Below are 14,533 nucleotides of genomic sequence, written 5' to 3' on the forward strand. Positions count from 1 at the left end.
GAGGAAATGAAACAAATCAGTATTAGTAGGGAAATGGTGTTGGGGAAATTGATGGGATTGAAGACTGATAAATCCCCATGGCCTGATAATCTACATCCTACAGTACATAAGTGGCCCTAGACATACTGGATGCATTGGTGGTCATCTCCTAAGATTCTATAGACTCTGGAATAGTTCCCACAGATTGGAGGGTAGCTAATGTAACCCCACTCTTTAAAAAGGAAGGTAGAGAGAAAACAGGGTATCATAGACCAGTCAGCCTAACGTCAGTAGTAGGGAAAATTCTAGAGTCCATTATAAAAGATTTAATAGCTGAGCACTTGGAAAACAGTGGCAGAATCGGACAGAGTCAGCATGGATTTATGGGAAATCATGCTCGACAAATCTACTGGGATTTTTTGAGGATGTAACTAGTAGAGTAGATGAGGAAGAGCTAGTGGATGTGGTTTATTTGGATTTTCAGAAGGCTTTCAACAAACTCCCACATAAGAGATTAACATGTAAAATTAAAGCGCATGGGATTGGGGGTAGTGTATTGAGATGGATAGAAAACTGGTTGGCAGATAAGAAACAAAGAGTAGGAATAAATGGGTCTGTTTCCAAATGGCAGGCAGTGACTAGTGGGGTACCGCAGGGATCGGTGCTGGGACCCCAGCTATTCACAATATATATTGATGATTTAGATGAAGGAACTAAATGTAATATCTCCAAATTTGCAGATGACACAAAGCTGGGTGGAAGGGTGAGCAGAGATGTTTCAGTGTGATTTGGTCAAGCTAAGTGAGTGGGCAAATGCATGGCAGATGCAGTATGATGTGGACAAATGTGAGGTTGTTCATTTTGGTAGCAAAAACAGGAAGGCAGATTATTATATGAATGGCTATAAATTGAGAGAGTGGAATATGCAATGAGACCTGATACACCAGTCGCTGAAGGTAAGCAGGCGGTAAAGGAGGCAAATGGTATGTTGGCCTTCATAGCAAGAGGATTCGAGTACAGGAGCTGGGATGCCTTCCTGCAATTGTACAGGGCCTTGTGAGACCACATCTGGAATAATGTGTGCAGTTTTGGTCTCCTTATCTGAGGAAGGAGGTTCTTGGTATGGAGGGGGTGCAGCGAAGGTTTACCAGACTCGTTCCTGGGATGGCGGGACTGACATATGAAGAGAGATTGAGTCGGTTAGGATTATATTCGCTGGAGTTCAGAAAAATGAGGGGGGATCTCAAGAAACTTATAAAATTCTAACAGGACTAGACAGGGTAGACGCAGGAAGGATGTTCCCGATGGTGGGGGAGTCCAGAACCAGGGGTCACAGTCTGAGGGTACAGAGTAGACCATTTAGGACTGAGATGAGGAGAAATTTCTTCACCCAGAGAGTGGCGTGCCTGTGGAATTCGCTCCCTCAAAAAATAGTTGAGGCAAAAACATTGTATGTTTTCAAGAAGGAGTTGGATATAGCTCTTCAGGCAAAAGGGATCAAAGGATATGGGAAGAAAGCGGGAGCAGGCTATTGAGCTGGATGATCAGCCATGATCATAATGAATGGCGGAGCAGGCTCGAAGGGCTGAATGGCCTACTTCTGCTCCTATTTTCTATGTATGTTTCCATGTATTCCATCACACTCCTGACTAGAGCCTTCTAGATTATTTAATCTTAACAGGGAAACCTAAAATTTCATTTTTTCATCATTTAAGTTTTAAAGCAATTGTCTTTTCAGGAGAAGATGACCTTTGCATCAGAGCAAATATCAAATATTTTGACTTTGTTCTTTGCACATTATTTGGGTTTTTTTTTTAAGAATGCAAGGCTGTAAAACAGATTGCAGGAACAAAGGCCCATAAAAATGACTTGGGAAGTACTGGGAGCTTAGAAAAATTTGGTTGGCAACAGGGTTTTGACTGAATATAGGTGTGTTAAACATTAGCAAAAATGAGAGCGGATGGAATTGGAGGGGTCCTGATAGCACAGATTGCTTATTAGTTGTAAGGTAGGAGGATAGGGAACTAAGGGCCTGTTATCCAATTGGCAAAACTGACAACTGATTTTCCCTAGGCATCCATTTCTCGCAACATACATCAACATAGATAAAGGAATAAAGCTATTGAACCAAGTTTGTAGATGACACTCAATTAGGAGGCACGGTAAGTTGTGTAAATGTGGGCAGGAAGTTAGAAAGAAACAGAAAGACTGTGGGTGGGGAGCAAAATTATGGCAACGTGCAAAAATATAAGGCTATCTACTTTGGATCAGAGATGGAAAAATTTGCACAATAAGCTTCTGTCTGTCCTACTTTTTTGATTAGTTGGTTTTCTCAGATTAAATTCCTACTTTACAATTATTTTGGCTTCTTAAATTACCCAGGAATTATAACTAAAATAATTGTGCAAAAATTCCTATGAATTATCATTGGATTGTGAATCAACATCTTTAAAAATCTACCATTTAACAATGCATCTCAAAAAATTCTCAATGCCATTTGATCCTTCTGTGATGGTGGGATATGGCTGAATAGGGGAAAAAAGGAGATCTTGTGGAGGCAAGAAGACATGACTAAGATATAAAGTGAGTACTTTGTATGCATCTTCATCAAAGAAGAGGATACTGCCAATAAGAGGAAGAAATAGTATCAATATTTGACTGGATAAAAATGAAAAGGTCATCCCAAAAGATTGCTAGTACTCAAAAGTAGAAAAATTACCCTGTCTGGCTGGGTTGCATCCCAGGTTGCTGAGGAAATTGCAGGCCAGTCAACTTAATAATCTTTTAAAATCTTTTAAAGCCAGTCAACTTAATCATGGTGAAGAATTCAGGGCAAAATAATTGGCACTGGTAAGTTACTGATTTGTTAAAAGCAAATTGCAATTGAGTAACTTGATTGAGTTCTTAGATAAAGTATCAGGGTTGATATGTCTATGAACTTCCAAAAGGCATCTGATAAACTACCATATAATGGGCTTATTAGCAAAATTAAGGCTAATGAAATTAAAAGGACATTAGCAGCATGCATAAAAAATTAGCTAAGGGACAGAAAGCAGGGAGTTATGATGAATGGCTTTTCTGAATACTGGAGAAAGTTTACTGTGCTGTTCCCAGGGGTTTGTATTCAGACCACTGCACTTTCTGATATACATCAATGAATTGGTCTTGGTATACAGGGCATAATTTCAAAGTTTGCATATGATACAAAACTTGGAAGTGTACTTAATGAGGGAAAAATAAATCAGTAGATTTAAAAAAAGAATTAATTAATAGCAACAGATAGCTGTAGGATATAGACGGAATGGTGAAATGGGCAGTCATGGGTTAAAATTTAAAGCAGAGCAGTGTGAAATGATACATTTTATTTGGAAGAATGAGCAGAGGAAATATAAACGGAATGGTATAATTTTAAAGAGGGTGAAGAAACAGAGAGGCCTAGGGTGTACAAAACTAAGTGTTTGAAGATGGCAGGACAGAGTGAAAAGGCTATGGGATCCTTGGCTTAATGAGAGACTGAGTACAAAAGCTATTAATTATGCTATTTTCAAATACTTATTTGGCTCAGCTGGAGTATTCTGCACCATTCTTTAGAAAGGATGTCAAGATCTTGGAGAGGCTTTAGAAATTATTTACTAGAATGGTGCCAGGGATGAGGGACTTCAGTTATGTAGAGATTGGAGAAGCTGGTAAAACAAAAATACCTGGAAAAACTCAGCAGGTCTGACAGCATCTGCGGAGAGGAACACAGTTAACATTTCGAGTCTGTATGACTCTTCGACAGAAGAAGCTGGTGATGTTCTCCTTACAGCACAGAATGTTGAAAGAAGATTTGACAGACAGACATTCAAAATCATGAAGGGTTTTGATAAAGCAAAGTGAAACTATTTTCTCAAGGGGGATAAAATACTAACTAGAGGACATTTTTACAGACAGGAGCAGTTTTAATTTACAACAGCCTTGATTTCTCCTCTCACCACATGTCCACAAAGAGAAAGGTCTTGATTTTTAATTCCTTCATAAGTGGTATTTTCCCCAAACCCTCAGTTTTGGAGTGATCCAATCCTCTACTCATAACCTCCACTAAGGTGTAGTTTATCTTAGACACACAAAATGCAGGGAGGGGGTGTTGCTACGCACCTGGACAGCCTGGAATCAGCTCCACAAGACCATATTACAGGTTTTAACAGCTTGGCCCATTTGGGAGGGGGGGGTCATATGACATAACTCCCAGTTCTTCCGCTTGGTTTGGTCAAGGGATGTATATTCCTGATCTAGACTCTGAGATGGTTAATGTTGCATCCATTAATGAGTTTCAGTGGTTTCAGGGCCCCTTTGTCCTCGCAGACATGTTGTACAAACATACGCACAAGGAGGAGTAGGCCATTCAGCCCCTCGAGCCTGCTCCACGATTTAATAAGATCATGGCTGATTTGATAGTAACCTCTAATCTGCATCCCACCTACCCCCAATAACTTATCACCCACTTGCTTACCAAAAATCTATCCATTCTGTCTTAAAAATATTCAAAGACTCTTCCTGAAAAGGTGGTGGAAGCAGAATTCCAAAGACTCATGGCCCTCAGAAAAAATTTTGCCTCATCTGTTTTAAACAGCGACTCGTTATTTTTAAACAGTGACCCCTAGTTCTAGATTCTTCCACAAGGGGAAACATCCTCTCCATATCCACTCTCAAGACCCCTCAGGATCTTATATGTTTCAATCAAGTCACCTCTTCCTCTTCTAAACTCCAACAGATGCAAGCCTAGCCTTTCCAACCTCTCCTCATAAGTCAACCCACCCATTCTAGGTATTAGTCAGTAAACCTTCTCTGAACTGCTTCTCCAGGTTCTGGTTTTTCTTTTTACATAGTTTGGGCCTTTAACCCATGCGCCAGCCAGGATAGGGCTGCACATGCAGTGGTGTAGTGGGAAATTGAGGTGCAGGAGCTCTAAGAGAATGTGTTCTCATATCATCTGTAAACCTACTATTATGTTTCCTATGTGTTAATCATTTGAGTCCCCAAAAATCAGTAAACTATGCTTTTTAAGTGAAAAGTTTTAATGCCAGTAGGCAGAAAGCATTTTATTTTGAACAGTTTGGTATTTTGAATCATTAGCCTGTTGAGTACATGGAATTCATTATGCAACATTTCACAGATGAAGTATCCATTATCCAAACTCCTCGGGGCCAATCGCGTTTCTGGTTGCAGATAATTTTGCTTTTTGGATATGGCTGATAGGACTAGGCCCACTTACAATAGCCTAAGTCTAGGCTAGCTATAATCTAAAGTCAATAAAATGGCTAGTAAAGCAAGATATATCACTGAATAATAAATGCAGAGTACCTATAATAAGTGCAATGTGTGGCACCATCTCCAATTCTGTTTGTAGGAAAGGGTTCAGAGTATCGATGTACTCTGCTGGGAGGCATTCCTGAATAGTTCTTCCTGGCTAGGGGGGTGGGGTATGGAGTAAACAGCAAAAACATTGTTCTTCACCAAGAGTTTGGCAGGGAGTGCGCTCAACAATTATCCAAGAGCAACATGATTCTACAGTTCTCTTCAAGTCCAGCTATCCAACAAATATGCCCATGCCTCTGGTACGAAGTGGTTGTGAAACGCATCAGAAAACATGTCCTTTGTTACCCAGGCTCTCTTATTGGCATAATAGTGAATAGATAATGTCCGAATACTCTTGAAGCTACTGAGGCATTTACTCTTCCCAATTACAGCCAATTTATGTTTGTGCCAACTGCATTGGCACAACCAAGGACTGTCAACCTATCCTTAGCACCTGTTGGTGCACATTCCTCAGCCGTTGCTAGCGTTTTCCTAAGAGCATATCACCAGAACAGACTCATTTCGTCCACATTGTAAATTTTTTCAGGCAAAAGGATTTCATCTGAAACATAGCAAACTCAGTGGATTTTTCAGTGCATCATAGTATGTGTAGGCTTTATCACCACAAACTTCCAAAACCTTGATACCATGACAATTCTTAAATTTGCAACCAACTCTTCACAATTTCCACAACAGGTCCGGTTCCATACTTGTGCTAGAGGGAGAAGTTGGTCTTGTCCTACAGTCCTCTGTCGATTGGTAACATCACAGCCAGGTTGTGAGATAAGGTGTTGGATCCCAATGTGTCAGGAGGGGTGGGGTTTTGGTCTGTGTAGTTGGACAAACATGAGTGCTGATACCCAGCTTATGAGAATTCTTGAACACGTTGGTGTTATAATTGAGTTCATTTGACTGAACCTGCACTTATATTCTGCAGTGCTGCTTGGAATTACTTGTGTGCAGTGTAGTAATGGTCGTAAATCCTAGGGAATGCATTGTCCAGCTTCCTCTGCATAATCAGAATGCACTGATTACTGAAATAGATGACAATTTAAAATGCTTGCAGAGAGAAGCTATTGTCGATTCTCCATAAGCTGGTGGCATTTCAGCTGACCAATAGTCTTTGTCAAGAACACACGGTTAGTTGATCAGAAATGCATAAATGGATTGGGCTGTAGAGGTGAACGACAGCCTTTCAATGACATGACTGTGAACATTTGATTTTCTAAATTATTAACAAGACTGGTAGGAAACTGCTGACAGTTGATGCTGATAATCTTACTGTGGCTCCCTAACGAAACCATTCCAAAACTTCCCTGCAGCTTTGGCCTCGAGTGTGTGTGTGCCAGGTCGCTCTTTTCAGTCCACACAGAAAGCAAAAGGTGTATGAGGCAAAGGATCAGTTTGTCTGCACGCACAATCGTTCTGGTGCATTTCTGCAAACACGCATAGCATGCTGAATTCATGTAACGTGTCGTACATCTGGGCTAAGTCTAAGAAAAACTGTTTCAAGGAAATTCTCTTTAACAGACCCTCATAGGATTTCCTCTCAGGACCAGGCCTTGTTTCATCTTTCATTGCCAGTTCAAAACGAGCACTCAAATACTTCATAGTTGCACCACACAACCGACACTGTTCAAAATGAACTTGCTACCCATTTGGTGCTTAAAATGCAGCCTATTTTGGAAATTTTCTGCTCTAATTCAGCAATGCATTCTGCCCATTGCCTCTCATTGAGAGGTGATCTGTTATGCACGGAGTGTAATTTGTTCATAAAGGACTGGAAATGGTTCACTCTACCAGCTTCTATCGCCGGACCGCCCATTGCAAGTTCTAATCTATGATTCAGGCAATGTCAAAGAATAATATCTGGGTATGCTCCATAAGTCTGTGAGCTACACCTGATTTGGTGCCCAGCATAATACTTCTTCCATCACTAACAAACGCTACAGATGTTGCTTCGGGTAGGAGTCATCAAAGCCATGTTTTGCGAGACATTCAAAAAGATACTTAACTATTGTATCAGCTTTTTGATCTGGAAGTTCAATCAAATCTAAAAACATGAAGTGCAGATCATCTTTCTTATCTCTTTCACACCAAGTAAATTACTGGAGCACTTTTGTTACTTAGGCTTGTAGATTCATCAACAAGAATCGAAATTCTACTCTTAATTACTTTGAAATGCTGACAAATCTTCTTCCTCATCTGGGTAGCTGTGGTCACTAAGTTCTGCAGCACTGTTGCAGGAGTGCAAGCCAATTCCCATGTCAACACCATTTGCACTTTGAAGTTCCAGGAAGCCTAAGTGGTCAGAGTAAGGTCTGTTGTTTTGAGCCAGGTAGTATGCAGAGCAGAAAACTGCAGAAAGTCGCCTTTAGATGAGAGGTGTTGAGATTGTCACAAATCTTTTCAAGAGTGTCTTCCTCTGCTTTTTCAGTGTACTTGTGTAGTGATGTGAGCTTTCGACTGTTTGTGTTCTACAATCTTTTTTGAGAGATTCTGAACGTGCACTCCAGCTGGATCCATTGCATGTTACGTGGTACTAACACCATTCATTCGAAAAACTCAATCCCTTGGGCATGAAAAGTGTGGCGCTACTGATTTTGCACACTTCACACCCAAGTTTTTCATTCTTAGAGCCTAACCAAGGATCTCTCTTTTTTTTAAAACCTCATTCACATATCCCTCTGTCCACATATCCGCACAGGGATACCGACCTGCCACCATATCAAGCTGTTTCAGATGTACACTGTGCTCAGTTTTGACTCTGAGGCGAGCTCTCCCCTCCATCGTGACGCAATGTGACAGTACTTGAATGTTCTTTACTTTCTTCACTTTCTCTCTGAAAGGAAGAGGTTATGCTTTTTTGTTTTGTGGTCATTGTGCTGCTATCAGGCGGTTTTGAAGGTTTATTTAGTTTTTCCCCCCATTTACCTGTATAGCCGGCTCTTGGGCTTGGAGATTTTAGATTGTCCTGTTTCCTGTGGGCAGCTGTTAGCAATTCTGACTGCGACCTTTCTCCCTTCAGGTTGACAGTGAGTACTGAGTCCTCTTGCAATGAAGGCCAACATACCATTTGCCTTTGTCACGGCTCACTGGGGATAGTGCACTGTAACATCAAGCCCCATTGTTAACCGAGCTGCAACAAATGTGAAGTTTCACCAAACCACCAGATTGCCCCAATTCTACCTAACTGTTTAATTTAGGTTAACAGAATACGAGCACCAGAGTTGTGAACTTAATAAGTAAATAACTGTTTATTAAACAAATTGTCTTTAACTAGTGGCAAATGGAGGAAATGTGAACTGCTAACCTTACACACAGATTTTAAGGGTGGTATAAAACAGTTCAGTAGCACCAATCTAGAGTACAGGATTTATTGGGTCGATGTTGATTTTGATCGATGTCTTCCAAATTCCTTTCAGTTCTTGTTGATGACAGGTGGTGGTCTTCCAGCACTTTCAGTATTTAGTTCACTGTTGAGAACTTGCTTTTCAATGTCTCTAACAGTGGTTTTCCATTTTTCCTTTTTACAGGGTTTCCTCAGAAAGAGAGCAGGTTACAGAGATATGAGGAAGAGAGATTTTAGATGTTTTCTCTTCGCAGGCCAGGAGCTTTCTCTGCTGCCCTGTTCTTGGTCACCTGGTCAGGAGCCAAAAAAATGTTGTCAGGCAGTTCCCTTGGTCCAGGACTCCTTTCCAGCACCATCCTGTCTTTCAAGGCACACTGTTCCAAGACTGCAACATTGGATATATCTCTCAGCCTGTTCCAGGGGACGTGTCCTTCAACCTGCAGCCATTGTAATTTTAATCCACAATCCAACAGAAAATATGACATGCTCTTTACAACAGTCCGACACAACTGCCACTTCCGCCAGCGATGGCGGCTCACACTTGCTTCGTATCGCGAACAGTGATGGTTCAGGGTGGCAACGTGGAAATGGTTTTTCAAGCCCTGACCCGGATTCTCACCACAGACAGGATCATCGAAGAGGCAAAGAGCAAGGGTTACTACGAGAAGCCCTGCAGGAAAGGCATCTACAAGCATTACGAGAACTGCCGGCGCATCTACAATAATGAGATGGCCAGAAAGTTGGCCTTTCTGGTGAGGAAAAACCGCCAGGATCCCTAGTTGGGCTGCTAGGTGGGATCCCCAAGTGAGAAACAGCGTTCGGCCGGACCTTGTGGTTTTGATGGTGTGCGAAAGGGGCAGAACAAGTGAACACTGGTTTCGGGAATGTGTTGTTTTGCCGTTAATTAGGCACTTCGGACTCAAGCTGTAGCAGAGCCAGCCTGGCTTTTAGTCAGGAGGCTTGACCCTCTGCATAAAAAAAAAACCAAACTGTTCACATAAAAAAAAGTGAAAAAATAAAGGTGGAGGCATGTAAGGAATATGCTCCTTACATGCCTCCACCTTTAAAAGAGATGAAACGCCATTTCAAAAATGCGGTTCATCACAAGGTATGTGACACATGGACAACAAAACATGAGACTTACTTCCATTTAACCTTCCTCGCCCTTATACAAACTTCGGCATTTCTTACCCCTTTAACTTATTTCAGTATTTTACACCCGCGACAACATATCCACAATCATGTTATCTTAGCCGGTGATGTGAACAATCTTTACATTGAATGGCTGAAACAATAGACTCCATCTAAACAGTCTTACATTTCGAGTTTTAAACTTTTCAATCCACGCCAGCAGATTATGTTAATGTTGCTTGGCTATCATGTTGGACATAAGCTTCAAAGTATTGAAGAGACAACAACAATGCTAGAGTTTCTTTTTCTACTGTAGAATTCTTCCTCTGATATTGATTTAGTTTCTTGGAAACGTACCCCACCGTCATCTCTATCCTTCCCCTAAATATGAGGACAGTGTCTAACTATCCCAGCATTGTCGTACTGGCTAATCGGATTGTAGAAGGTTCATTTTGTGCATTGTCTACTTCTCCTTTTACCTTGCCCTTACTGTCTCTGTCATCCTCCACCACTCCTACCACCTGGCACACTTGCTCTGTCTTATCTTCTCTGCACTATTCTTCAACATGTTTATGTGGCATAATCGTTTCTTCTTCCGACATTCAGGAGTATCTATCAGATAAGTCACTTTACTAACTCTCCTAACTATCTTTACAGGGGCCACTGAATTTCACTTTCGAGGGTTCTCCCTGCAAAAGCAACAATACCAATACTTCGTCTCCTGCTTGGAACGTTCTAGTTGTAGCATGTTTGTCTGCCCATTCTTTCATTTTGGCTTGGGAAATTTTTAAAGTTCTCTTGTGCTACTTTACATGCTCCTGTGAGTCTTTCTAGGAACATGGACATGCAATTCAACATGGAGGATTTGTCTTCCTCCTTTAGGAGCTTTTCCTTAATCACTTTTAATGGATATCTTATTTCATGACCATAGATCAATTCGAATGGACTAAATCCAGTGGATTCATTCAGAGAGTCTCTGGTAGCAAATAATCAGAAATCTAATCCTTTGCCCCTATCCTTTGGATTTTCATGGCAATAGGTCTTAATCATGGTTTTGAGAGTCTGATGGCATTCCTCTATAGCTCCCTGCATCTGTGGGTGATAGGCGGTAGACTTTCGTTGTTTGATACCCAAATTGCTGATAATGTCCTGGAAAATTTTAGACGTGAAGTTAGAGCTTTGGTCAGATTATATTTCAATTGGTAGGCCATAACGAGTGAAAAACTGAGTTAACTTTTCCACTAATATCTTAGTTGTAACTGTCTTTAAATGAATAGCTTCTGGAAATTGGGTTGTCATATCCATGATTGTAAGGATATACTAATGTCCTACTTTCTTTTTGGGTAATGGTCCTACACAATCTACTAATACCCAACTGAAAGGTTCTTTAGAACTTGGAAGGGTATTAAAGGTGTTGGTTTGATTACATGTTGAGGTTTACCTACTACCTGACATGTATGACACATTTTACAAAATTGCACCATGTCCTTATGAAGTCTTGGCCAGGTAAAATGCCTGTTTATCGATGTTTGGGTTTACTGTATTCCTACATGTACTGCCTTAGGGATTTCATATGCTACATAAAGGGAACTAGACCTTTTCCAGGTTCTTGTCCTTCCTTTGACCATAAGATCTTCTTGGGACTTTCCCCTGTTCCACTCCTCTGGATTTTGTGGACTTTCTTTAGTTTGGAACCTGCTTCTGCTGGCAACTGCTTCTAACTGAACTCAAACTACTGCTCAAGATAAAAGCAAAATACTGCAAATGCTGGAAATCTGAAACTGAAATAGAAAATGCTGGAAAAACTCAGCAGGTCTAACAGCATCTGTGGAGAGAAACTAAACAGTTAACGTTTCGAGTCCATATGACACTTTTTCAGAGCTAAAGAGAAGTAAAATGTGATGGAATTTATACTGTTTAAGGGGTGGGGAAGGGGGGGGGGGGGGTGGAGCAGTGATGCTGGATAGAAGGCCAGTGATGGGTGGAGGCGAAGGAGAGATTGACAAAGATGCCATGAACAAAAGAACAAAGGGGTGTTAATGGTAGTAAGTACTGGCTAAAGGAGGTGCTGAAGGTGGCATTAAGGTCAGAAAGCAGAATGTGATAATAGCAGGACAAGGGTAAGTACTCTGGAAAGAACAACATGAACAAGTGACAGACGGCCCTTGGGGGGTTGGGTGGGGGGAGGGGACTGTGGTGAGAAAAAAAGATTGAAAATGGGATAAAAGGTGGGGATAATGATGAGGTACAGCACCTTATCTTCTGATTAGGCACTTTACAACCTTCTGGAGTTAACACTGAGTTCAACAACTTCAGACCATGAACTCTCTTTTCCATTATCACCCCCATTTTTTAATCCTTTTTTCAATATTCATCTTCATTTTTTAATTTTTTCATTCTTATTTTTTATAAGACCATAAGACATAGGAGCAGAAATTAGGCCATTCGGCCCATCGAGTCTGCTCCGCCATTCAATCATGGCTGATAACTTTCTCAACCCCATTCTCCCACCTTCTCCCCATAACCTTTGATCCCCTTACCAATCAAGAACATATCTATCTCGTCTTAAATACATTCAATGACCTGGCCTCCACAGCCTTCAGTGGCAATGAATTCCATAGATTCACCACTCTCTGGCTAAAGAAGTTTCTCCTCATCTCTGTTCTGAAAGGTCTTCCCTTTACTCTGAGGCTGTACCCTCAGGTCCTAGTGTCTCCTACTAATGTAAACATCTTCCCCACCTCCACTCTATCCAGACCTTTCAGTGTTCTGTAAGTTTCAATCAAATCCCCCCTCATCCTTCTAAACTCCATCAAGTAGAGACCCAGAGTCCTCAAACGTTCCTCATACGTTAAGCCTTTCATTCCTGATATCATTCTCATGAACCTCCTCTGGACCCTCTCCAGGGCCAGCACATCCTTCCTGAGAGGGGCCCAAAATTGCTCACAATATTCTAAATGTGGTCTGACCAGAACCTTATAAAGCCTCAGCAGCACATCCCTGCTTTTATATTCTAGTCCTCTCGAAATAAATGCCAACATTGCATTTGCCTTCCTAACTACCAACTCAACCTGCAAGTTAACCTTAAGATAATCCTGGACTAGGACTCCCAAGTCCCTTTGCACTCCAGATTTCTGAATTCTCGCCCCATTTATAACAGCAAAAAGCTATGGATGCTGGAAATCCAAAACAAAAACAAAAATAAAAATACCTGGAAAAACTCAGCAGGTCTGAAAGCATCTGTGGAGAGGAACACAGTTAACGTTTCGAGTCCGTATGACTCTTCCGTATGAGTTTTTCCAGGGAGTTTTATTTTTGTTTTTTTTTTGGAGACAGTATATGCTTTGGTTATAGCCAATAAAGGGATGATCATTAGGTACTTACTTTGGTTTAGATATAAATTATTCTTCAACCATTATTCCCTATCCAAATTAAAATGTAATTCTTTAACTATTTTAAAAAAATGTTTGCCACTGCTCGCTCTACAAGCTAATCAGCTGAATTGGGCAATCATTGGGCAATCAGTGTGACAGAGGACTAAAGAATGCTGGAAAACTTCATCTCATCTGGAAAGCAAGCACAGCAAACAAAAGTCAGCAAGAAGTTGGGATATAACTGTACAAGATTTGAAGAGAAGTTTTCTGGGGTGCTGTTTTGAGATCCATGCAAGCAGGTTTAGCTGATTCTCTGAACACAATACTTAGAAGACCTATGGTATCTTGCAATATTATTGATATTGGAAAAATATTCGAGTGTGTCTTTGGGAAAGGAAAAACTTGTCCAACAAAAAGGGGATTTCAAATAGCTACCACTAAATGGTGAATGAGTTCAATGAGATTTTTGATCACTCCTTAACCTGCGTTGATCTTAGCTTTTCAATTAGCGCAGCCCGTTTGAAACATTTCAAAGGAAAACCTTACTTTAAAAAAGCCTTACGTACACAGAGGCATTGAGGTTAGGATGTCAATGTTGGTCAGTGAAGAGTAAAGGAGGATTGGTGAGGGAATGGATACAGTCATAGGTGATTACAGAATTTAAGAGGGTGTAAGACTGGGAAAAGGAACATTGGAGTAAATCAAGTCTAGAAAAGGATGTCAAAGGAAAATGGGTTGAGGTCAGGGCAAAGACGAGCAATATTACCAAGGCTATAGTTAAGCATCTTTGCAATGTAAAGGATATGGGTCGGAAGCTCAGTTCAAACTGAGTCAAGAACCAAAAAATGTTTGTTTTGATCCCAATATTTAGCTGGAGGAAACTGGCTCATCCAAGGCTAGATGCTGGATAAGCAGTTTGACAGCAGAAGCAGTTGAGCTTGGTATGTGTAATTGTGGAAGTACATATTGCCAGGGAAAGCCATGCAGACATGGAAGATGTGGGGGCTGCGGGGTGGCAGCGGTGCAAGGATGAACCCTCGAGAGATTCCCAGGTAACAGGAAGGTTAAGAGAAGTCATTGCTGGAGAGGCTGTAACTACATTTAGATTGGTGCAAATGGAGTCAAACAAAGGCAGCCCCCTCAAAAGTGGGAAACTAAAGAGTTATTGCTGGAGCGTAGTGTGGTTAACTGCAATGAAGTTAGCAGAAAAGTTGAGGGGGATAATACACCATTGTCACAGTCACAGAAAATAATATTTGTAGCTCTGTTTAGGGCCATTTTGGTGCTTTGAGGGGGAATGGAAAGAGTAGAATATCAAAATTATTACAGCAAGGAAAACTGCTTTTCAGCCCCTCAAACC

The 14,533-nt window shown here is 41.0% G+C and overlaps 2 protein-coding genes across 2 annotated transcripts in view; one reads left to right on the top strand and one right to left on the bottom strand.

Moving 5' to 3' along the window:
* Window positions 1-14,533, bottom strand: part of LOC121278233 (inactive tyrosine-protein kinase 7-like) — a 355,699-nt gene that overhangs the window by 226,173 nt on the left and 114,993 nt on the right. The gene's annotated exons all lie outside the window — the stretch shown is intronic.
* On the top strand, window positions 9,196-9,447 carry LOC121278231 (28S ribosomal protein S21, mitochondrial-like). The gene has a single exon (XM_041188451.1). The coding sequence runs from the start codon at window positions 9,196-9,198 to the stop codon at window positions 9,445-9,447; it is 252 nt and encodes an 83-aa protein (XP_041044385.1).

The sequence above is a fragment of the Carcharodon carcharias genome, chromosome 5, assembly GCF_017639515.1.
Source record: "Carcharodon carcharias isolate sCarCar2 chromosome 5, sCarCar2.pri, whole genome shotgun sequence".
Lineage (NCBI taxonomy): Eukaryota > Metazoa > Chordata > Chondrichthyes > Lamniformes > Lamnidae > Carcharodon > Carcharodon carcharias.

What these genes read in the sequence shown, in the direction of transcription:
- LOC121278231 (XM_041188451.1), top strand. Translation starts at nt 9,196, where the DNA reads ATGGCGGCTCACACTTGCTTCGTATCGCGAACAGTGATGGTTCAGGGT.